The 25297-nt window shown below is 41.2% G+C and overlaps 1 protein-coding gene and 1 long non-coding RNA gene across 2 annotated transcripts in view; one reads left to right on the forward strand and one right to left on the reverse strand.

Moving 5' to 3' along the window:
• The window catches only part of LOC133539116 (uncharacterized), a 1110877-nt gene that overhangs the window by 368380 nt on the left and 717200 nt on the right, over nt 1–25297 (reverse strand). The gene's annotated exons all lie outside the window — the stretch shown is intronic.
• Nucleotides 1130–25247, forward strand: si:ch211-194g2.4 (nephronectin). Its single transcript, XM_061880261.1, has 9 exons — nt 1130–1230; nt 2779–2891; nt 2976–3058; nt 8985–9106; nt 16605–16697; nt 16807–16929; nt 18410–18532; nt 24544–24678; nt 24751–25247. The coding sequence occupies exons 3-9, from the start codon at nt 2982–2984 to the stop codon at nt 24969–24971; spliced, it is 894 nt and encodes a 297-aa protein (XP_061736245.1). The 5' UTR covers nt 1130–1230; nt 2779–2891; nt 2976–2981; the 3' UTR covers nt 24972–25247.

Raw genomic sequence — 25297 nt, forward strand, 5'->3', positions numbered from 1 at the left:
CTGGGGAGAGGCGGAAAGGACAGCCCAAAACCGTGCTGCATGGAGAGGAGTCATTGATGGCCTATGCTCCATTGGGAGCGATGGGCCTAAGTAAGTAAGTAAGTATAGTCCAGAGTGTACCCCGCCTTCCACCCGATTGTAGCTGAGATAGGCGCCAGCGCCCCCCGCAACCCCAAAAGGGACTAAGCGGTAGAAAATGGATGGATGGATATATATGTATGTATATATATATATGTATATATATATAATGTATATATATATGTATTGTATATTTTGTAAAGCAAAAATGTAAAGAAACAAAAACAGTCTTTTCTAGTTATCTAATTAAACTGTATATATTTTTCAACTTTAGGCTCCTTATAACAAGGGATACTTTGAGAAAGAGTAGAGTTTTAAATCATGTTTTGAAGAGAAAAAAAAAGAAAAAAAATGATATATATACAGTATGTACATATATATATATATACATACAGACTTTTCTCATTCAACTGTATATATTTAAGTAATTTAAGCTTTTTGTAAGAGTTATATATTGAAAAAATTAAGGTTTTAAACCTGTATATATATATATATATATATATATATATATATATATATATATATATATATATATATATATATGTAGGTGTGGGAAAAATCACAAGACTACTTCATCTCTACAGAACTGTTTCATGAGGGGTTCCCTCAATCATCAGGAGATTTTCTGATGATTGAGGGAACCCCTCATGAAACAGTTCTGTAGAGATGAAGTAGTCTTGTGATTTTTCCCACACCTACATATTGCGCTCTACCACGGTATCGAGCACTATTCTCTGGATAATCCAATCAAGACATATATATATATACTGTATATATATATATATATATATATATTTTTATACTTATTCTTTCTTTAAATGTACTTATATATATTTTTTAAATGTACACAAAGAGATTTTGCACTTTTGCTGACAAATTTTGGCTTAATCACCTTACCCCTGACCTTTGACCTTACAAGCGGGGACTTCTTTACTGCTCGTCTCTGAAGTCTGACCCCTGCAGGTCACCTGCCAACAACTTCAATCGTCCCAATAAAGCTCTCCTCCGTTCAGACACTTTCACATATTTTCCCTTTTTGTTTTTGAAATTCCTTGGCAGGAAGTTGGAGATGGAGCGCTTGGACCCCCCTGGTGTCTCCTTGGGGGTCAAACATTCAGAGTCTTGGTGGGATGACTCATCTACTTTGCTCAGGTATTTCCTCCATTTGTCGGACGTCTTTAAGGTCCTTTTTTTTCTCCTTCTGTGCACCTGGGTGAGTATTAGAGGCAGATGTCCTGTGACGCACTTCAGACCAGCGCTACAATCCAAATAAGAACATGTCTCTCGCAGCAGGTGCAGCAACTCCATTGGAAACACAATCCTTCACTCTTTCATAACTCCTGCACGATACTGTTGACTTTGCACTTGATATTCCTGCCGCACAGGAAAGAAAGTACTTCAAACTTCTAAATTATGATCTGATGGCTTGTTCCTTCAGATATCATTGGAACTCTCCTGAAGGAATCAATAATGTACTATCTATCTATCTATCTATCTAATCTAGTACTTTCACATACAAAGTACAGGCCAAAAGTTTGGACACACCTTCTCATTCAATGTGTTTTCTTTATCCATCCATCCATTTTCTACCGCTTATTCCCTTTTGGGGTCGCGGGGGGCGCTGGCGCCTATCTCAGCTACAATCGGGCGGAAGGCGGGGTACACCCTGGACAAGTCGTTACTTCATCACAGATAGACAGACAACATTCACACACTAGGGACCATTTAGTGTTGCCAATCAACCTATCCCCAGGTGCATGTCTTTGGAAGTGGGAGGGGCCTATCCCCAGGTGCATGTCTTTGGAAGTGGGAGGGGCCTATCCCCAGGTGCATGTCTTTGGAGGTGGGAGGAAGCCGGAGTACCCGGAGGGAACCCACGCATTCACGGGGAGAACATGCAAACGGCACACAGAAAGATCCCGAGCCTGGATTTGAACCCAGGACTGCAGGACCTTCGTATTGTGAGGCAGACGCACTAACCCCTCTGCCACCGTGAAGCCCTGTTTTCTTTATTTTCATGACTATTTACATTGTAGATTGTCACATCAAAACTATGAATGAACACAAGTGGGGTTATGTACTTAACAAAAAAAAAAGGTGAAGTAAATGAAATAATTCTCCCCATGAGGGACAATTATTCTCCTGAAGAGGTAGTCACCTGAAATGTTTTTCACTTCACAGGTGTGCTTGAAGCTCATGGAGAGAATGCCAAGAGTGTGCAAAGCAGTAATCAGAGCAAAGGGTGGATATTTTGAAGGAACTAGAAAATGAAACATGTTTTCAGTTAGTTGACCTTTTTTTTTGTAGTAAAAAGTACAAAACTTCAAATGTTTTCATTCATAGTATTGATGTGACAATTTACAATGTAAATAGTCATGGAAATAAAGAAAACGCATTGAATGAGAAGGTGTGTCCAAACTTTTGACCTGTATATATGGAAAAAAAAAAATATATATATATATATAAATACATACATACATACATGTATATATATATACTGTATGTATATATATATTAAATATTAAAAGAAAATTCAAAACCTACACATCATAATGTGTGTCTGAAAAGAAGTCGACAGAATCACAGCTCATAATGTCCTGCTCCCACATTTAAATGTAAACTAACAAACTGAAAAATGTACAAACTCCCTTATTTGTGTCTACTTTGTGGTTGTCTTTCATGTGTATGTGTTGCCGCCAGGTGAGCTCACCTGCAACCTGCAGCAGCCTACAATTACACCGTGACACCCCCAACCTTCCAACGCCCACCCTCCTGATGGATGACGCCTGCAGACTTGACTTGTCGGCTCTCAAGTGTGTGTGTGTGTGTGTGTGTGTGTTTTGTGTTGTTGTTGTTGTTGCTGCTAAAATGTCCTTAAAGCCTTCTTTCTACTCCAGAAGAAAATGAGCGTCTTCAGGCGGCGAGTCTTGGCGGCGATGCTGCAGCTCCTCACGATCTCACTGGCTCATCATCAGCTGAGGTAAGACTCAACCTTTCATTTAAGTTGCCGTTAGGAATGTTACAAACTCCTGTTTCCAATCATGTCTTAGCCTCTTGCTTCTTTCCTGGGACAACCAAAGTTTTTTTTTATTTTTGTGCACATGAATATTGTTTTCCATTTTTTTTTCAGTAAATCATATCAAAATGTGTCAAATATTGTTATAACATCCAGATTAAGCAGGAGTTCAGAACAATCTCTTGTCTCTTTACACAAAAAAGAACCCATAGTTGATCAATGTCATCCTTTACAAATAGACAAACAATCAGAGGTGGGTAGAGTAGCCAGAAATTGTACTCAAGTAAGAGTACTGTTACTTTAGAGATGTATTACTCAAGTAAAAGTAAGGAGTAGTCACCCAAATATTTACTTGAGTAAAAGTAAAAAGTATGTTGTGAAAAAACTACTCAAGTACTGAGTAACTGATGAGTAACCTGTTTGTTTAATGATGACGGCAACAAGTAATGCACAAAAACATAAAAATAGCAATGAACACATTCAGAGCCAGGAATATCTCTTAAGCAACTAAAACAATAATATATATTAAATAATGATACATTAAAATAAAAAAAATTAGGCAAATTGAACCACAATAACTTAACATCACCATAAGCTCAGTAGGCATTCATTGATTGATTGATTGATTGAAACTTGTATTAGTAGATTGCACAGTACAGTACATATTCCGTACAATTGACCACTAAATGGTAACACCCCAATAAGTTTTTCAACGTTAATCAATTACTTAATAAATGACCAAATCAAGGTGATCTACCTCATATGTACATACACACACACATATCACACACATATATATATATATATATATATATATATATATATATATATATATATATATATATGTATGTATATATATGTATGTATGTATGTATATAAATGTATATATGTATACATACAGTATATACATATCATATATATATATATATTTTATATATATACACATACATTTATATATAATAAATAAAAAATGGGTTGTACTTGTATAGCGCTTTTCTACCTTCAAGGTACTCAAAGCGCTTTGACACTACTTCCACATTCACACACTGATGGAGGGAGCTGCCATGCAAGGCGCTAACCAGCACCCATCAGGAGCAAGGGCGAAGTGTCTTGCTCAGGACACAACGGACGTGACGAGGTTGGTACTAGGTGGGGATTGAACCAGGGACCCGCGGGTTGCGCACGGCCACTCCACTGCGCCACGGCGTCCCAATATATACAGTACATAATTTATATTTATTTATTTTGACGTTTTTGTTGACATGTTAAAGGTGTTTTAATGAATATACATGCATGTTTAACATATAAATTCCTATCTTTCATGAAGACAAGAATATAAGTTGGTGTATTACCTGATTCTGATGACTTGCATTGATTGGAATCAGACAGTATAGTGCTGATAACGTCCACTTTTTCAAATGGAGGAGAAAAAAAGTTCCTCTTTTCTTTCTAATACCACATGAAAGTCATTGGTTTTTGACATCTTATTTGTCCAGCTTCCATATTCGTTTTTATACACTTTACAAGAAATACATTGGCGGCAAACTCCGTAGCTTGCTAGCTTGTTTGCGCTGGCTTTGGGAGACTCTTATTTTGTTAGCGCAGGCGCGATGGAGTGGCGCTTTTATTGTGAAGACAGGAACTGTGCGATCAGTCTTTAGGCTTTTGACGGGAAGTACAGTTGAAATAAAAAGTGTCTTTTTTCCTTTACACTTTTGATTGATTGATTGAGACTTTTATTATTAGATTGCACAGTACAGTACACATTCCCTACAATTGAGCACTAAATGGTAACACCCCAATACGTTTTTCAACTTGTTTAAGTCAGGTCATGTGACCGCCTGGCTCTGTTTGATTGGTCCAACGTCAGCAGTGACTGCATTTGATTGGTGAAACGGAGTCAAGCGTCACCAGTGACTGCATTTGATTGGTGAAACGCAGGCATGTGATGGATCCTACTTTGAATGTCTGTCTGACAAAATCAAAACAAACAAAGCGTGCATTAACAGATCGATAAAGTAGCGAGCTGAATGTAGATAAATGTAGCGGAGTAAAAGTAGCGTTTCTTCTCTATGAATATACTCAAGTAAAAGTAAAAGTATCTTGCATAAAAACTACTCTTAGAAGTACAATTTATCCCAAAAGTTACTCAAGTAGATGTAACGGAGTAAATGTAGTGCGTTACTACCCACCTCTGCAAACTATGTTAATTATTTTTTACTGACACATTATGATTATCAATACTAAGGTTGTCCTGATACCAATATTTTGGTACCAGTGCCAAAATGTATTTCAATACTTTTCAAAACTTTTCTTAATAAGGGGCAACACAAAAAATGGCAATGTTGGCTTTATTTTAACAAAAAATCTTAGTGTACATGAAACATATGTTTATTATTGCATTTTTGTCCTTAAATAAAATATTAAACATACTAGACAACTTGTCTTTTAGTAGTAAGTAAACAAACAAAGTCTCCTAATTAGTCTGCTGACATATGCAGTAACATGTTGTGTCATTTATACACCTATTATTTTGTCAACATTATGAGGGACAAACTGTAACAAATTATCATTAATCCACTTGTTTATTGACTGTTAATATTTGCTTATTTTCTCTTTCAACATGTTCTATCTACACTTCTGTTAAAATGTTATAATCACTTATTCTTCTCTTGTTTTGATACTACATTAATTTTGGATGATACCACAAATTTAGGTAGCAATCCGATACCAAGTAGTTACAGAATTATACATTTGTCATAATTTAAGTCCTCATGTGTCCAGGGACATATTTCCTGAGTTTATAAACATAATATACATTTTTTAAAAAGGAAAAAATATTCTGTGATGACAAAAAATATTGATGGTAGTATCGACTAGATTCGCTCCTGTACTTGGTATCATTACAGTGGATGTCAGGTGTAGATTCACCCATGGCATTTGTTTACATTGTGACGCTGGTGAACTATTGTATCCTCTCACAGTGTGTAGTGAAGCATGTTTAGCTATTCCCCGTCCTGCAGTGATCATAATACTTGTAAGAAACTTACTTTTTTTGTCGCCATGGAGGCGATAATTAGTGATTTAGAAGTAGCTAAAACACTGCAGATGCGGATGGACATTAGATGCTAACTATTTAGCCATGTTTCACTGTTATAACTTCACCTTTATCGTCACTTTTTAGGCCAAAATGCGTCTGTTTTCCCTTTTCTGTCTTTACAGTGGGTCTGCCTGTAAGTACTCTGTGATTGTTGCGCTGCCGAACATGCTCCTCTGCTCGTAAAACCAGCAATGTCACGACGTGACGACGACGCACTGTCATGCCCGTTAAAATAAACAAACAAATAAATAAACAAATGGGGTGTCAGGTTCAAACACGGATGACATCTATTAAACAGGACAAGAAGCAAGGAATTAAACAGAGACAGAATTAAATTTGGCTCGATGAGGACAAAAACGTGTGGACTGTACTCTTTGTACAGTTCCACCACGTTCGGACGAAAGATTGTACACTTCCTCTTTTATTTGGACTTTCCCTGATCACATGGCAACAGCTGTCTCTAAGGGGCGGGGGTCGTGAACAGCCATCGCTTTTGGTCACGACAGTTCAAAGAAAAGGTCGGAAGACAGTTCAAAGAAGAGGTGCCCGGAACTCGAGCAGATCCTGCTTTCTCTATCCGCTTTGTAGTTCTCAGGCCAAAACAAAATCTTTCTGTGGATTACAATCCTTGAAAGAAGCAGAACACCTCCATGTTGCTTCCCATCCTACACAGTGGAGTTTTACAAACCTTCTTCTTGGTTGGTTCAAAGACAGCTTTTGTGTTCTCGCCAGGAACTCATGGCAACACAGTTTTGTGATAACTTAGATACAATTACATGGGGAACTGGTAATTTTCAAACAGAGTATAGTACCGTTTTTGATTCATTAGTGCCGCGATACTATACTAGTATCGGTATACCGTACAACCCTAATCAAAACATATTTGTATTGTTTTATCTATTATATGTTGTTTTATATTTTTTAATTTTTTCTAAACACCAAAACCAGGAATAAAAACAATATTGTGTCCTTGTAAAGCCTGTTATTATGTGTGGCGTCCCACAGGCATGTGTCCCATGCCCATTACATTTTCACATTATTAGGGACCGAATGTCCCTTTGGGACAGAGGACCCTATTGTATTCCTAAGGTTTTATTATTTTTACACCACCGCCTCTTTGAGCTGTAATTTGACCCTCTTAACATGCTCCAAAACTCACCAATTTACACACACATCAGGACTGGCGAAAATTGCCATTTAATAAAAAAACTAAACCCCATAACTAAAAATTGCCCTCTAGCGCCCCCTAGGAAAAAAACAGACAAAACTGCTTGTAACTTCCGTTAGGAATGTCGTAGAGACATGAAACAAAAATGTCTATGTAGGTCTCACTTAGACCTACATTTTATCCTTCAGCAAAAATCAACAGAAAGCTGGCAATTACCCCTTCAAATCAACAGTGTGGCGCAGTGGAAGAGTGGCCGTGCGCAACCCGAGGGTCTTTGGTTCAATCCCCACCTAGTACCAACCTCGTCACGTCCGTTGTGTCCTGAGCAAGACACTTCACCCTTGCTCCTGATGGGTGCTGGTTAGCGCCTTGCATGGCAGCTCCCTTCATCAGTGTGTGAATGTGTGTGTGAATGGGTAAATGTGGAAGTAGTGTCAAAGCGCTTTGAGTACCTTGAAGGTAGAAAAGCGCTATACAAGTATAACCCATTTATCATTTATAAAAAAAAAAAAATCAAACATTATCTCCTCTGAGCGTGTTTGTTGTGTCAGCTTCAAACTCGCACAGGAAAGAGATTGAACCCTTCTGAGTAAAATTTGCGCAAAGAGTTTTTCTAACTGCTCCGGTTTAGATTTTACGAGCCTTCAAAGAAATGCTGCGCTGATGCTGCTGCGCTGCTGCCGTCTCAAGATGGCCGCTTAAAAGCAGGAAGCACCAGCGTGACCACACAATGCAGAGAAGGTAGGTAATGTGCGGTTAAAGATATGTTGACTGGGTAAAAGGAGTCACCAGTTTGACACCAGGATACAGAGAAGGTAGGTAATGTGCCGGTAAAGATATGTTGAATGGGTGATGGCAGGAAGCACCAGTGTGACCCCAGGATGCAGGGAAGGTAGGTCATGTGCAGGTAAAGATATGTTGTCTGGGTGATGGCAGGAAGCACCAGTGTGTATGGGTGAAAGAAAGAAGCACCAGCGTGACCCCAGGATGCAGAGAAGGTAGGTAATGTGCAGGTAAAGATATGTTGAATAGGTGAAAGAAGGAGGCACCAGTTTGACTCCAGGATACAGAGAAGGTAGGTCATGTGCAGGTAAAGATATGTTGTCTGGGTGAAAGAAGGAGGAACCAGTTTGACTCCAGGATACAGAGAAGGTAGGTCATGTGCAGGTAAAGATATGTTGTTTGGGTGATGGCAGGAGGCACCAGTTTAACACCAGGATACAGAGAAGGTAGGTAATGTGTGGGTAAAGATATGTTGACTGGGTGAAAGAAGGAGGCACCAGTTTAACACCAGGATACAGAGAAGGTAGGTCATGTGCAGGTAAAGATATGTTGTCTGGGTGATGGCAGGAGGCACCAGCGTGTATGGGTGACAGAAAGAAGCACCAGTGTGACCCCAGGATGCAGGGAAGGTACGTAAACTGCAGGTAAAGATATGTTGAATGGGTAAAGGCAGGAAACACCAGCAAAAGTCGGTCCCGTCCATCGCTGCTTGCAGCTTTAATTTTTTTAAATGTATTAATTTTGTTTACATTTACCCATTCAACTCATTTTCCCCATTAAAGGCACTATGTGCATAAATGCTGACATTGTCCTTTGCCTTGCTGGCATTTGACCCTCAGTGAGTCTGACGACCACGTGGCAGCACCACCACCTTCGGGTGGAGCCCAGCTGGGGATGTGCGGCGACGGGCACAGCGCTTCTTGTTGCCCAGGATGGAGGGATGTGAGCGGACTCTGTCAGCGTAAGTCAGAGCCAACCCCCATGACACATCAGTCAGAATGTAGGACATGGATTTGATAATTTTTTACTTGGAAGTTATGTTTTTGTTTTTTTACTGTGTTTCTTCCAGTATTTATCAATCAATCAATGTTTACTAATAGAGCCCTAAATGACGAGTGTCTCAAAGGGCTGCACAAGTCACAACGACATCCTTTAACCCAGGGGTCAGCAAACGCGGTGCCCGCGGGCACCAGGTCGCCCGTAAGGACCAGATGAGTCGCCCGCTGGCCTGTTTTAAAAGTAGCTCAAATAGCAGCACTTACCAGTGAGCTGCCTCTATTTTTTACATTTTATTTAAAAAATGCTTGACATTTTTAATTCGAAGAGAGACAAAACTCAAATAGAATTTAAAAATCCAAGAAAATATTTTAAAGACTTGGTCTTCACTTGTTTAAATAAATTCATTTATTTTTTTACTTTGCTTCTTATAACTTTCAGAAAGACAATTGTAGAGAAAAATACCACCTTAAAAATGATTTTAGGATTTTTAAACACATATACCTTTTTACCTTTTAAATTCCTTCCTCTTCATTCCTGACAATTTAAATCAATGTTGAAGTAATTTATTTTTTTTTGTAAATAATAATAAATACATTTTAATTTAATTCTTCATTTTAGCTTCTGTTTTTTCAACAAAGAATATTTGTGAAATATTTCTTCAAACTTATTATGATTAAAACTCAAAAAAAATATTCTAGCAAATCTAGAAAATCTTTAAAATCAAATGTAAATCTTATTTCAAAGTCTTTTGAATTTCTTTTAAAATGTTTTTTCTGGAAAATCTAGAAGAAATAATGATTTATCTTTGTTAGAAATATAGCTTGGTCCAATTTGTTATATATTCTAACAAAGTGCAGATTGGATTTTAATCTATTTAAAACATGTCATCAAAATTCTAAAATTAATCTTAATCAGGAAAAATGACTAATGATGTTCCATAAATTCTTTTTTTAATTTTTTCAAAAAGATTCGAATTAGCTAGTTTTTCTCTTCATTTTTTTCGGTTGAATTTTGAATTTCAAAGAGTCGAAATTGAAGATCAACTATGTTTCAAAATTTAATTTTCATTTTTTTCCTGTTTTCTCCTCTTTTAAACCGTTCAATTAAGTATTTTTTTCATCATTTATTCTCTACAGAAAACCTTCCGTAAAAGGACAAAAAATGTACGACGGAATGACAGACAGAAATACCCATTTTTTTATATATATAGATTTATTTATTAAAGGTAAATTGAGCAAATTGGCTATTTCTGGCAATTTATTTAAATGTGTATCAAACTGGTAGCCCTTGGCATTAATCAGTACCCAAGAAGTAGCTCTTGCTTTCAAAAAGGTTGCTGACCTCTGCTTTAACCCTTCGTTCCTATGTCCTTTTTCCTGGTGGCATTACATGTTTTCTGCCTGTTGCTAGGTAGAACTCGCAGGGCTTAGCCATTTTTGCCCCAAAACAAAATGTTGATTTTTTATGTTTGACATTAAATTAATGAATTATTAATGAAACAATAGTAATAATGATACCAATGAAAGGGACAAGCGGTAGAAAATGTATGGATGGATGGAATTAAATTTGTAACGCACTTTATATTTGTTAAAATCTCAAAATGCTACAAAGTAAAAAAAAAAAAAAAGAAAGAAAGAAAGTTAGAATATATAATAGAAAATTAAAATAGAAATAAAAACAGGAAAAACACGAGATGAAACACTAGATCGGGGGTCGGCAACCCGCGGCTCTTTAGCGCCGCCCTAGTGGCTTTCTGGAGCTTTTTCAAAAATATATAAAAAATGGAAAAAGATGAGAGGAAAAAAAACATATTTTTTGTTTTAATATAGTTTCTGTAGAGGACAAAAATGACACAAACCTCCCTAATTGTCATAAAGCACACTGTTTATATTAAACATGCTTCACTGTTTCCAGTATTTGGCGAGCGCCGTTTTGTCCTACTCATTTTAGCGGTCCTTGAACTCACCCTAGTTTGTTTACATCAGGGGTATCCAAAGTGCGGCCCGGTGCCCATTTTTTACCGGCCCCACGGCACATTTTCAAAATAATATGGAAAAAAATTAAAAACATAAAAAGTGGTATAAAAGAGCAAACAGTTGAAATGTGACAAGAAAATGTTGCAATGTTTACTCTAATAACACAAAGTTGCCATGCAGGCTGTTTCTTTCTTTAAAAAAAAAGAATATTGAATCAAAATCAATTATGAATTATTGACCTATTCAAGGCTCCAATTTCGTCACATTAAATATTCCACTTTGAGATATTTTTGGGGCCAAATGTTTGCCATATAAAAAACTTTTTTTTTTTTCAAAGAAGGGCCTAAAACGAAAAAACAAAAAACATAAACTACAAAAAAACTTGAAGAATAGATCTGCAGTTGATCTCGAGACCATTGTGTTAAAAGTAAACAGTAAAAAAAAGATATTATTTATTTTTTCACACTTTGATGAGTAGGACCCTTTTGGATCAGTGTGTTTGGTTTTTAAGTGTCATTGCACAAAAAATAATAGTGAATTAAAATCAATTATTTTACGAGTTGTTGACCTTTTTATGGCTCCAATTATTATATAATCTCAAATATTCTACTTAAAAATTTTATTGGGTGAAAATATTGCATATTTTGTGTTTTTTTTCCATAAAAAAAGAGCATACAACTTAAATCTTTAAAACGTCATACTGACGGATAGACTTAATGTTGATCTAGAGATTTAAAACTTCAATAATGATAAAAAATAATAATACTGAATATTGACACATTTTTAACATTTTATTTTTACCAAAACCCTTTGGGGTCCCCGGGATCAAGCCTGAGTGGAGGCCTAAATCTATATTTTTTATTCATAATTGTATTGGTTTTTAAAATAAATGGCCCCCGCTTGCTTTGATTTTTCAGTGTGCGGCCCTCAGTGGAAAAAGTTTGGACACCCCTGGTCTACATGCATAACTTTCTCCGACTTTCTAAGACGTGTTTTATGCCACTTCTTTTTCTGTCTCATTTTGTCCACCAAACTTTTAATGTTGTGCATGAATGCATATTTGGTCCCTGCATGACTGCAAGCTAATCAATGCTAACATGCTATTTAGGCTAGCTATATGTACATATTGCATCATTATGCCTCAGTTGTAGCTATATTTGAGCTCATTTAGTTTACTTTAAGTCCTCTTAATATAATGTATATCTCATGACACACTATCTGTATGTAACATGGCTTTTAATTTTTTGCGGCTCCAGACGGATTTGTTTTTGTATTTTTGGTCCAATATGGCTCTTTCAAAATTTTGGATTGCCGACACCTGCACTACATAAAACAGAAAAATAGATAAAATAGAAAAAAAAACTGAAAGCACTGGATAAAAACAGATCAAACAAATCAGTATTTCCCCCAAAAGCAATTTTATTTTTTAAACCTGAGCTATTAAAAATGTTTGGAATTTGGGGTTTTCAAAAAATAGTTTAGCTAAAATATTTAACATTAGCCCTGCGATGAGGTGGCGACTTGTTCAGGGTGTACACCACCTTCCGCCCAATTGGAGCTGGGAAAGGCTCTAGCGTCCCCTGCGACCCCAGAGGGAATAAGTGGTAGGAAATGGATGGATGGATGTTTAACATTTAAAAAAAAACTAAAACATCCATCCATCCATCTTCTTCCGCTTGTCCGAGGTCGCGTCGCGGGTGCAGCAGCCTAAGCAGAATATTTTAAATTATATACTCATAAAAAAACATTACTGACTGATTGCACCTGGTATTCGGATACACAATAGTGATACTACTGGGAAAAAAACAACATTTTTTGCACTATAAGGCGCACTTAAAATCCTTTTATTTTCTCAAAAATGGACAGCTTGACTTATGTGTGCGCCGGTGTGCCTGATGTACAGATTCATTCTGGTTGTGCTTACCGACCTCGAAGCAATTTTATTTGGTACAAGGTGTAATAATAAGTTTGACCAGTAGATGGTAGTCACACATAAGATATACTATGTGTGGACTGCAGGTTGAAGCCTCTGTAATAAATAATAAACCTATCAAGTACCTATAAGCAAGCAAGCCCAAATCTTTGATGTTTTATTGAGAATAAGGAACATTACACACGGTACTCAAAAATCTGTTAAAATGTTTTAGTATGACTTTGGTAATCCAATCCAATCCACTTTATTTGTATAGCATGTTTAAACAACATACATGTTTCCAAAGTGCTGCACAACAATATAAAAAAAATATTCAAATTTTATGCTTAGCTCCACCAATGACTGAATAAAAACCAAAAACATAAAACCAATATAAAAATAAATATGATTAAAAACGATTTTATAGGGTAAAACCAATTAAAACAATGAATAGAAATCAACATTTTGAAAACACAGAGGACCACACAACTCACGTAGCGTTAAAAGCCAAAGAATAAAAGTGGGTCTTAAGACGAGACCTAAAACACTCCACTGTGGGAGCAGTTCTAACATGAAGGGGCGGAGTGTTCCAGAGCTTAGGGCCGACCACAGAGAAGGTCCTGTCTCCCCTGGTTTTAAGTCTGGTCTTGGGCACCAGGAGCTGGAGCTGGCTATGCTACGAAGCCGCAACACTTGATGGATTGTCGGAACATTACCGCTCCCATAGTCAGACGTACTGTGCTTCAACATAAAAGTTTTATTATAGTGTCTGTATGTATAAGGACCCCAAAATGTCACCAATCAGCAGACACACTATCTGGCCTTTTGTTTCGCAATATCACGCAAAAGCAACTTTTCTTACCTTCTAGTACCTGCTGATGTGTATTTGGGATCTGCATAAGTCCTGATAATGTAAACACATCCACCATTGTAGTCAATAAGCTCCTTCTTCTCCTCTATCCTCTTCTTGTGTGGCGTTCATCCTCCGCTGTTGCCATTTCTAATACAGACTAGCGTCCAGTTCTGACTTCAATCCGTCAGTAGACTCGCTACGGAAGCGCTAAAAACTGCCGATACAACAAAGATGAGGGGGAGAAGACGTGGAGCCACGGAAATAAGACCGCCCACAAAATGGAGAATCTTGAAGAGACGATCAGAAAGCGGCTTGAAGATGTGTAAAACATCATCTATGACACATTTTGACCAAAGAACTACCATCATATATTATGTAGACCACACATTTTAATGTAGAAAAAAATCAATCATAAAGCGCCTTATAATCATGTGCGCCTTTTGTATGAAAAACGACCCATTTATCGACAATGCAATTTATAATCCAGTGCGCCTTAAGGTCCGAAAAAATAGTTTTGTGACAATCTGTCACTTCATTTCTGTTAGTTTTTCGTGTTTTTGTATTTACTTCCTGTTCAGTGCTCTTATTTTGTTGTATTTCCTGTTTTATTCACGGAGCACTGTTGTTTTTCTCTTTTCGTTGATTGGCAGCGGTTCACACCTGCTGTCAATCACACTAGTGTCTATTTATGTTTCACTCCAGCACTCCTCAGTGCTCGATGATAAAACATCAATCAATCAATCAATGTTTATTTATATAGCCCCAAATCACAAATGTCTCAAAGGACTGCACAAATCATTACGACTACAACATCCTCGGAAGAACCCACAAAAGGGCAAGGAAAACTCACACCCAGTGGGCAGGGAGAATTCACATCCAGTGGGACGCCAGTGACAATGCTGACTATGAGAAACCTTGGAGAGGACCTCAGATGTGGGCAACCCCCCCCCCCCTCTAGGGGACCGAAAGCAATGGATGTCGAACGGGTCTAACATGATACTGTGAAAGTTCAATCCATAGTGGCTCCAACACAGCCGCGAGAGTTCAGTTCAAGCGGATCCATGACAGCAGCGAGAGTCCCGTCCACAGGAAACCATCTCAAGCGGATCAGCAGCGTAGAGATGTCCCCAACCGATACATGCGAGCGGTCCATCCTGGGTCTCGACTCTGGACAGCCAGTATTTCATCCATGGTCATCGGACCGGACCCCCTCCACAAGGGAGGGGGGGACATAGGAGAAAGAAAAGAAGCGGCACATCAACTGGTCTAAAAAGGAGGTCTATTTAAAGGGTAGAGTATACAGATGAGTTTTAAGGTGAGACTTAAAACAATGTTGGGAACATCTCCATGCAAGACTGCTTTCTGTTTATATCTTTTACTTTGATGAAATTAAAATCATCTTACCTGCTTTCTGCTCTCCTGGATTTCTTGCATCATCGGGGACACACAACTGCAGCCATGCGAAGTCCTAACAAGTTTATTAAAAATGACAGCAATGGTATCCAATGTGCTTTTTCAAAGTCTCTGCTAATTAAAGTAGAGCAGGGGTGTCCAAGTGGTTTTCACCAGGGGCCACATCGCAGTAATGTTTGGCCCTTGAGGACTGCTTCTAACAATGAATACTATTATTACACCATTTATTTATGCACGGATGTCCGATAATGGCTTTTTTGCCAATATCCCGATATTGCCCAGCTCTTAATTGCCGATTTCGATATCAACCGATACCGATACATACAGTTGTGGAATGAACACATTGTTATGCCTCATTTTGTTGTGATGCCCTGCTGGATGCATTAGAATAGAATAAAATAGAATAGAAAGTACGTACTTTATTGATTCCTGGGGGAAATTCAGCATTAAACAATGTAACAAGGTTTTCCAAAATAAATCAACTCAAGTTATAGAAAAAAATGCCAACATGGCGCTGCCATTTTTATTATTGAAGTCACAAAGTGCTTTTTTTGTTTTTAACATGCCTCAAAACTGCAGCTTGGAATTTGGGACATGCTCTCCCTGAGAGAGCATGAGGAGGTTGAGGTGGGGGGTCTGTTGAACGACTGAAGCTCTACATAAGTGAAGTGAATTATATTTATATAGCGCTTTTTCTCTAGTGACTCAAAGCACTTTACATAGTGAAACCCAATATCTAAGTTACATTCAAACCAGTGTGGGTGGCACTGGGAGCAGGTGGGCAAAGTGTCTTGCCCAAGGACACAACGGCAGTGACTAGGTTGGCAGAAGCGGGAATCGAACCTGCAACCCTCAAGTTGCTGGCACGGCCACTTTACTAACCAAGCTAAACCGAGCTAAAACAAGAATGGGAAAGAATTCCACTTTCAAAGCTTCAACAATTAGTTTCCTCAGTTCCCAAACCTTTATTGAGTGTTGTTAAAAGAAAAGGTGATGTAACACAGTGGTGAACATGCCCTTTCCCAACTACTTTGGCAAATGTGTCAGCCATGAAATTCTAAGTTAATTATTATTTGCAAAAATAAAATAAAGTTTATGAGTTTGAACATCAAATATGTTGTCTTTGTAGCATATTCAACTGAATATGGGTTGAAAAGGATTTGCAAATCATTGTATTCTGTTTATATTTACATCTAACACAATTTCCCAACTCATATGGAAACGGGGTTTGTACTTTGTTGATTCCTTCAGGAAAATTACAATTGTTCTTGTTAAAAGTGTGTAATTGTCAGCTTGTGGTCCTCAGCACTTTGCAGGCAGTCTTGTGTGGAAGGACAATGTGTGGCACCTGACAGGTGTTCATGCCACGCGGGCTTCCAAGGACCACGTTGTGACCAAGGTAGTCGTTCTTGTTGTTGTTGTTGTTGTTGTTGTTGTTGTTGTTGTTGTCCCTCGTTTCTGTTCCGCTTTCTTCTCCAGACTAAAATGCCAGTATCTCATACCTCCAGATGCAAACGAGTGCGGTTTGTCGGCGCGACCGTGCTCCCAGCGCTGCATGAACACGCCTGGTAGCTATCGCTGCTTCTGTGAACCTGGACAGCAGCTGACTGTGGACGGACACGACTGTGCCAGTGAGTCCCCCTCCTCACACCTGCATGACCACAACCCTGCAACTGTACAGCTTCAAAATCCAGGTGTCGGTGCGAAATTCAGTCAGTCAATGTTTAGTCCTAAATCACAAGTGTCTCAAAGGGCTGCACAAACCACAATGACATCCTCGGCTCAGATCCCACATCAGGGCAAGGAAAAACTCAACCCAATGGAATGTCAATGTGAATGACTCTGAGAAACCTTGGAGAGGACCGCAGATGTGGGTGACCGGATGCAATGGATTGTCAAGTGAGAGAGTGTGAGAGTCCAGTCCATAGTGGATCTAACATAATAGTGAGAGTCCAGTCCATAGTGGATCTAACATAATAGTGTGAGAGTCCAGTCCATCGTGAATCTAACATAATAGTGAGAGTCCAGTCCATAGTGGATCCAACATAATAGTGAGAGTCCAGTCCATCGTGGAGCCAACATAATCGTGAGAGTCCAGTCCATCGTGGATCTAACATAATAGAGCGAGAGTCCAGTTCATAGTGGATCTTACATAATCGTGAGAGTCCAGTCCATAGTGGATCTAACATAATAGTGAGAGTCCAGTCCATAGTGGATCTAACACAATAGTGGGAGTCCAGTCCATAGTGGATCTAACATAATAGTGTGAGAGTCCAGTCCATCATGGATCTAACATAATCGTGAGAGTCCAGTCCATAGTGGGGCCAGCAGGAGACAGTTCAGCAGCACAGAGATGTCTCCAACTGATGCACAGGCAAGCGGTCCACCCCGGGTGCCGACTCTGGACTGCCAGCACTTCATCCGTGGCCACTGGAGAGGGGTGGGCAGAGTAGAAAAGAAAAGAAACGGCAGATCAACTGGTCTAAAAAGGAGGTCTATTTAAAGGCTAGAGTATACAAATGAGTTTTAAGGTGAGACTTAAATGCTTCTACTGAGATAGCATCTCTAACTGTTACCGGGAGGGCATTCCAGAGTACTGGAGCCCCACAACAAAACGCTTTATAGCCCGCAGACTTTTTTTGGGCTGCGGGAATCACTAATAAGCCAGAGTCCTTTGAAGGCAGACTTCTTGCCGGGACATATGGTACAATACAATCTGCAAGATAGGATGGAGCTAGACCGTGTAGTATTTTATACCTAAGTAGTAAAACCTTAAAGTCACATCTTAAGTGCACAGGAAGCCAGTGCAGGTGAGCCAGTATAGGTATATATGTATGTATATATGTATATAAAGGTATATACAGTATAGGTATATATGTACAGGTATATAAAGGTACTGTATATACAGTATAAGTATATATGTACAGGTATATAAAGATACTAACGCGAACAATTTCATTGATATGCCATGACCCACACGCCAATCGATCAGTAAATTGAAGTTCACAAATGCATGAATTAGCTGAATTTGTATAAAGTGTCGTGTTCAAAGTAGTCCATTAATTATGTTTTTTTACAGATATATGATATATTTGTCTGTGTGTCTTCCAGGACACATCACATGTGTCTCCCTGCGATGCCAGTTTGGTTGCCACGTGGATGGAGGACAAGGAACAGTGCACTGCCTGTGTCCTCCTGGTCTCCACCTGGCCCTGGACAACAGAACCTGTGAAGGTGCAACTATGTTACTAATGACACGCCCCTTCCTGACCCCGGTAACTCCTGTCCTGTAATGACACGCCCCTTCCTGACCCCGGTAACTCCTGTCCTGTAATGACACGCCCCTTCCTGACCCCGGTAACTCCTGTCCTGTAATGACACGCCCCTTCCTGACCCCGGTAACTCCTGTCCTGTAATGACACGCCCCTTCCTTTCCCCGGTAACTCCTGTCCTGTAATGACACGCCCCTTCCTTTCCCCGGTAACTCCTGTCCTGTAATGACACGCCCCTTCCTGACCCCGGTAACTCCTGTCCTGTAATGACACGCCCCTTCCTGACCCCGGTAACTCCTGTCCTGTAATGACACGCCCCTTCCTTTCCCCGGTAACTCCTGTCCTGTAATGACACGCCCCTTCCTTTCCCCGGTAACTCCTGTCCTGTAATGACACGCCCCTTCCTGACCCCGGTAACTCCTGTCCTGTAATGACACGCCCCTTCCTGCCCCCGGTAACACCTGTCCTGTAATGACACGCCCCTTCCTTTCCCCGGTAACACCTGTCCTTTAATGACACGCCCCTTCCTTTCCCCGGTAACACCTGTCCTTTAATGACACGCCCCTTCCTGCCCCCGGTAACACCTGTCCTGTAATGACACGCCCCTTCCTTTCCCCGGTAACTCCTGTCCTGTAATGACACGCCCCTTCCTGACCCCGGTAACTCCTGTCCTGTAATGACACGCCCCTTCCTGACCCCGGTAACTCCTGTCCTGTAATGACACGCCCCTTCCTGACCCCGGTAACTCCTGTCCTGTAATGACACGCCCCTTCCTGACCCCGGTAACTCCTGTCCTGTAATGACACGCCCCTTCCTTTCCCCGGTAACTCCTGTCCTGTAATGACACGCCCCTTCCTTTCCCCGGTAACACCTGTCCTGTAATGACACGCCCCTTCCGGCCCCCGGTAACACCTGTCCTGTAATGACACGCCCCTTTCCTGCCCCCGGTAACACCTGTCCTGTAATGACACGCCCCTTCCGGCCCCCGGTAACACCTGTCCTGTGATGACACGCCCCTTCCTAACCTCCCAGTAACTCCTGTCCTGTAATGACACAACCCTTCTTGACCCCGGTAACTCCTTTCCTGTAATGACACGCCCTTTCATTCCCCCGGTAACTCCTGTCCTGTAATGACACGCCCCTTCCTCCCCCCGGTAACTCCTGTCTTTAATGACACGCCCCTTCCTGAACCCCCGGTAACTCTTGTCCTGTAAAGACACGCCCCTTCTTGACCCCCGGTAACTCCTGTCCTGTAATGACACTGCCTTTCCGTACAAGCGGTAGAGAATGGATGGATGGATGACTTCATATTAAACTCTCTAAAGGCTTAGTGGCCACATAGCTCGTATTTCCAAAATTGTGTACACTACTAAATTGGGGTCTTATGGCCACTTATGTGGACACTTATACTGCCATCTGGTGGTGTCAGAAGAGTATAACATACAATGGAAGTTGGGGAAAAATAGTGTAAAAAAAAGAATTAACATGTCACTAAACATGAAGTACATGTTTGAGAAGGAACTAGAACTCCTAAATGATCATGTAGATAGATGGAACGCCAACTTGAGGTGCACCATCACGCATTAAGTGATAGTTTAATAACTTATAAACGCATGCTTACCTTAGCTAAAGCTAAATATTACTCAAACAAAAACGATCCTAAATTTTTGTTTAGTACGGTAGCATCGCTAACCCAACGAGGGACTCCTTCCAGTAGCTCCACCCACTCAGCTGATGACTTTATGCAATTCTTTAGTAAGAAAATTGAAGTCATTAGAAAGGAGATTAAAGACAATGCATCCCAGCTACAACTGGGTTCTATTAAGGCCGATACGATTGTATATACGGCGGATACTGCAAATATCCAAAATAGTTTCTCTCGTTTTGAGGAAATAACATTAGAAGAATTGTTACAACGTGTAAATGGAATAAAACAAACAACATGTTTACTTGACCCACTTCCTGGGAAACTGATCAAGGAGCTCTTTGTATTATTAGGTCCATCAGTGCTAAATATTATAAACTTATCACTTTCCTCGGGCACTGTTCCCCTAGCATTCAAAAAAGCGGTTATTCATCCTCTCTTTAAAAGACCTAACCTCCATCCTGACCTCATGGTAAACTACCGACCTGTTCACCACCTACCCTTTATTTCGAGACTCCTTAAAAAAAAGTGTTGCACAGCAGCTAAATGAACACTTAGCATCTAACAATCTCAGGGAAACGTCAGTGCCTCCATGGAAATGCCCCCCTGTACTTAAAAGAACTACTCACCCCCAAATCTTCCAGACGACACCTCCGCTCCAAACAGGCTAACCTCCTCCAACCTCCAAGGACAAAGCTACGAGCTTGGGGAGACCAGGCTTTCTGCTCCGCCACTCCCAGTCTGTGGAACGCTCTCCCTGACCACCTGGGGGCACCACAGACGGTGGATGCTTTAAAAAAAGGCTTAAAAACCCTTCTTTTTAAAAATGCCTTTTTTATAAATATATGCATACTTGTTCTAGCTATTAGGCTGTTCTAGTTTTTATTTGTATTTTTTTTATTATGTTTTTATTATTATTATTATTATTATTGAATACTTTGTAACACTTTGAGTTTTATTGCTCAATGTAAAGTGCTTTTTTACAAATAAAATATATTATTATTATTATTAATATTACTAAATTACTCTTGAGGGACAGCCCTCGCAAAAATGACTAATGATCTATTGCTAACGATGGATTCTGATGCCTCATCTATGTTGCTGCTCCTCGATCTTAGCGCTGCTTTCAAGGATGTCCGAGGATGTCGTTGTGGCTTGTACAGCCCTTTGAGACACTTGTGATTTAGAGCTATATAATTAAAGAATGTGTCCTCAGCCTTCCCGGTAAGGTCTATTCAGTTGTACTGAATAGTCGAACCTCGGATTCAGAAGGAAAAGTGTGGTTTTGGTCCTGGTGGTGGAACTGTGGACCAGCTCTATACTCTGGGCAGGGTCCTTGAGGGTGCATGGGAGTTTGCCCAACCAGTCTACATGTGCTTTGTGGACTTGGAGAAGGCATTGGACCGTGTCCCTCGGGAAGTCCTGTGGGGAGTGCTCAGAGAGTATGGGGTATCGGACTGTCTGATAGTGGCGGTTCGCTCCCTGTATGATCAGTGTCAGAGCTTGGTCCGCATTGCCGGCAGTAAGTCGGACACGTTTCCAGTGAGGGTTGGACTCCGCCAAGGCTGTCCTTTGTCAGCCATTCTGTTCATAACTTTTATGGACAGAATTTCTAGGCGCAGTCAAGGCGTTGAGGGGATCCGGTTTGGTGGCTGCAGGATTAGGTCTCTGCTTTTTGCAGATGATGTGGTCCTGATGGCTTCATCTGGCCAGGATCTTCAGCTCTCACTGGATCGGTTCGCAGCCGAGTGTGAAGCGACTGGAATGAGAATCAGCACCTCCAAGTCCGAGTCCATGGTTCTCGCCCGGAAAAGGGTGGAATGCCATCTCCGGGTTGGGGAGGAGACCCTGCCCCAAGTGGAGGAGTTCAAGTACTTAGGAGTCTTGTTCACAAGTGGGGGAAGAGTGGATGGTGAGATGGACAGGCGGATCGGTGCGGCGTCTTCAGTAATGCGGACGTTGTATCGATCCATTGTGGTGAAGAAGGAGCTGAGCCGGAAGGCAAAGTTCTCAATTTACCGGTTGATCTACGTTCCCATCCTCACCTATGGTCATGAGCTTTGGGTTATGACCGAAAGGACAAGATCTCGGATACAAGCGGCTGAAATGAGTTTCCTCTGCCTATCTTACCCTTAGAGATAGGGTGAGAAGCTCTGCCATCCGGGAGGAACTCAAAGTAAAGCCGCTGCTCCTCCACATCGAGAGGAGCCAGAAGAGGTGGTTCGGGCATCTGGTCAGGATGCCACCCGAGCGCCTCCCTAGGGAGGTGTTTAGGGAAGACCCAGGGGAAGACCCAGGACACGTTGGGAAGACGATGTCTCTCGACTGGCCTGGGAATCCCTCGAGATCCCCCGAAGTGGCTGGGGAGAGGGAAGTCTGGGCTTCCCTGCTTAGGCTGCTGCCCCCGCGACCCAACCTCAGCTAAGCGGAAGAAGATGGATGGATTATAAATCACTCTACGTGTCACGTAGTGGCATGGTCGGGTCGGATGTCCTTGTGGCTTGTGCAGCCCTTTGAGACACTTGTGATTTAGGGATGTATAAATAAACAATCGATTAATTGATGAACGATTGTTTGTGTACTTATAAGTACATCATATCAAAAGATGATTCTTAGTTTTTATTCTAATTAGGGTCCGAAAAGGGCAGCACGGTGGGGGAGGGGTTAGTGCATCTGCCTCACAATACGAAGGTCCTGCAGTCCTGGGTTCAATTCCGGGCTCAGGATCTTTCTGTGTGGAGTTTGCATGTTCTCCCTTTGAATGTGTGGGTTCCCTCCAGGTACTCTGGCTCCCTCCCACCTCCAAAGACATGCACCTGGGGATAGGCCCCTCCCACCTCCAAAGACATGCACCTGGGGATAGGCCCCTCCCACCTCCAAAGACATGCACCTGGGGATAGGTTGATTGGCAACACTAAATGGTCCCTAGTGTGTGAAGGTTGTCTGTCTATCTGTGTTGGCCCTGCGATGAGGTGGCGACTTGTCCAGGGTGTACCCCGCCTTACGCCCGAATGCAGCTCAGATATGTGCCAGCGACCCCCCCGCCACCCCAAAAGGGACAAGCGGTAGAAAATGGATAGATTGATAGATAGATAGTACTTTATTTATTCCGTCAGGAGAGTTCCTTCAGGAAAATTACAATTTTCAGCACAATCCCATTCAAGATCAGACAAACATTACAGGGAGACAAATGGATGGATGGATGGGTCCAATAAGCCCAAATAGCAAAGAGAAATACAAACAAAAAAGCATGTAAACAAACAGCTAGGGCCTTAAGTGGACATATCCACTTAACATATCCACCACAGTGGATATGTTTCTTTTACTTTTTATTCATAGCTGTATGTAGAAGTGTCTGGTTGTATCTGCTGCTTTAATGTCTTTAATGTCCTCTGTGTTCTTTGATGTTTGATGTTTCCCTCTTACACACATGGAAGAGGGATGTGTACTATGGCTATGAGTTGTTGTTTTTCCCTTGGTCTCAGTCTGCACCCCCTCTCCAGGGCCTAGGCTAAGACCGATTTTTTATTTTTTTATTTTATTTTAATCTTCTATTTTTTTTCTCCCCCCCCACCCCCCCTTGTTTACCTGTATGTCATCTTTTTTGTAAGGGGCGCTGGAAGCCGGCAGACCCGTCAGCGATCCTGTTCTGTCTCCCTGTAATGTTTGTCTGATCTTGAATGGGATTGTGCTGAAAATTGTAATTTTCCTGAAGGAACTCTCCTGACGGAATAAATAAAGTACTATCTGTCTATCTATCTATCTATCTATCTATCTATCTTAAGAGGTTAAATGATTGATTCTGCACTACTTCTGGGGGTGTAGCTTATGAGGGATCAACCAATGGGTGGGCGGCCCATAAGTGAGCGGCACCCCGAGGGCACCAAAAAAATTAAAACATAACATTTTGAAAAATAGCCTTCATAAAACTGCTCGTGCCCAAATTCTGACCTCTTTTTTTATGTTCAAAGTAGCCCTGGAGCTGCTTGTAAAAAAAAAAGAATGCGTCCATCTTTACTTTTATTTACCTTTGGGGGTCAATGTTAGGAATTTGGAAAGGGGACATGGTGGATTTATAGTCCACCTGAGGGGGGTTGTGTTGTGGGTCAGCACTTGTTGTTCAAAGCACTTTTTTTTTTTTGCTTCAAAGCGCCGGCGTCAAGTTCAAGGTACTCATTTGGACCTTTGTGGAGATAATTGTTGTTTACGCTGCCTTCAAAGTCACCCAGAAATCTCTTTGTCACAAGTTCCTCCTGCAAAACATTGGAGTATTTATTAGCTGGGCTCAGAAAGGTGCAATGACTTCATGCCCGTGTGTTGTGTTGCAGACGTGGATGAGTGCCGGCGTCATGCCAACCTGTGCCCACCTCGCTGGACGTGCAGGAACACATTCGGCAGCTTTGTGTGCGTGTGCCAGGCCGGGCGGGTGATGGGCACGCTGCAGGGCTCGGTGCAATGCAGAGGTGAGCTCCCGCAGCTTTAAAGCCACACTACATAAGCATCACATCTTAAAGTAACAGCACCCGCCCCCGCAGACGAGGACGAGTGTGTGACGGGCGCCCACGGGTGCAGCCGCCACGCTCGCTGCATCAACACGGATGGTTCGTACAGCTGTCAGTGTCTGAAGGCCTACGTGGGCAACGGCCGCACCTGCTGGCCCAGGAGAGCCGCCCAGTCCCCTAAGCCGGCAAAGTACTTCAATTACAAACTATCCAAAAGAACGGGGACTAGGAGACCCTCTGTTCAGCTCCATTGACTTGAGGGTTCCATGTCCGCCATCCTAGTCACTGCCGTTGTGTCCTTGGGCGAGACACTTTACCCACCTGCTCCCCGTGCCACCCACACTGCTTTAAATGGAACTTAGATATTGGCTTTCACTATGTAAAAGCACTTTGAGTCGCTAGAGAAAAGCGCTATATAAATATAATTCGCTTCACTTTCACTCGTCATCATCTCCCAACATGTTGGACGTCAGCAAGAAGTGGGACTGGACTTTGACCAGAACTGAACCGTGATCTTTAAGTGCAGGTTGGCACAGCATAGGGGAGGTCTATAGGGGGTCACCATAGGGGGGCAAGCAGA

This window comes from Nerophis ophidion, linkage group LG20 (genome assembly GCF_033978795.1).
Source record: "Nerophis ophidion isolate RoL-2023_Sa linkage group LG20, RoL_Noph_v1.0, whole genome shotgun sequence".
In the NCBI taxonomy this organism is placed as follows: domain Eukaryota; kingdom Metazoa; phylum Chordata; class Actinopteri; order Syngnathiformes; family Syngnathidae; genus Nerophis; species Nerophis ophidion.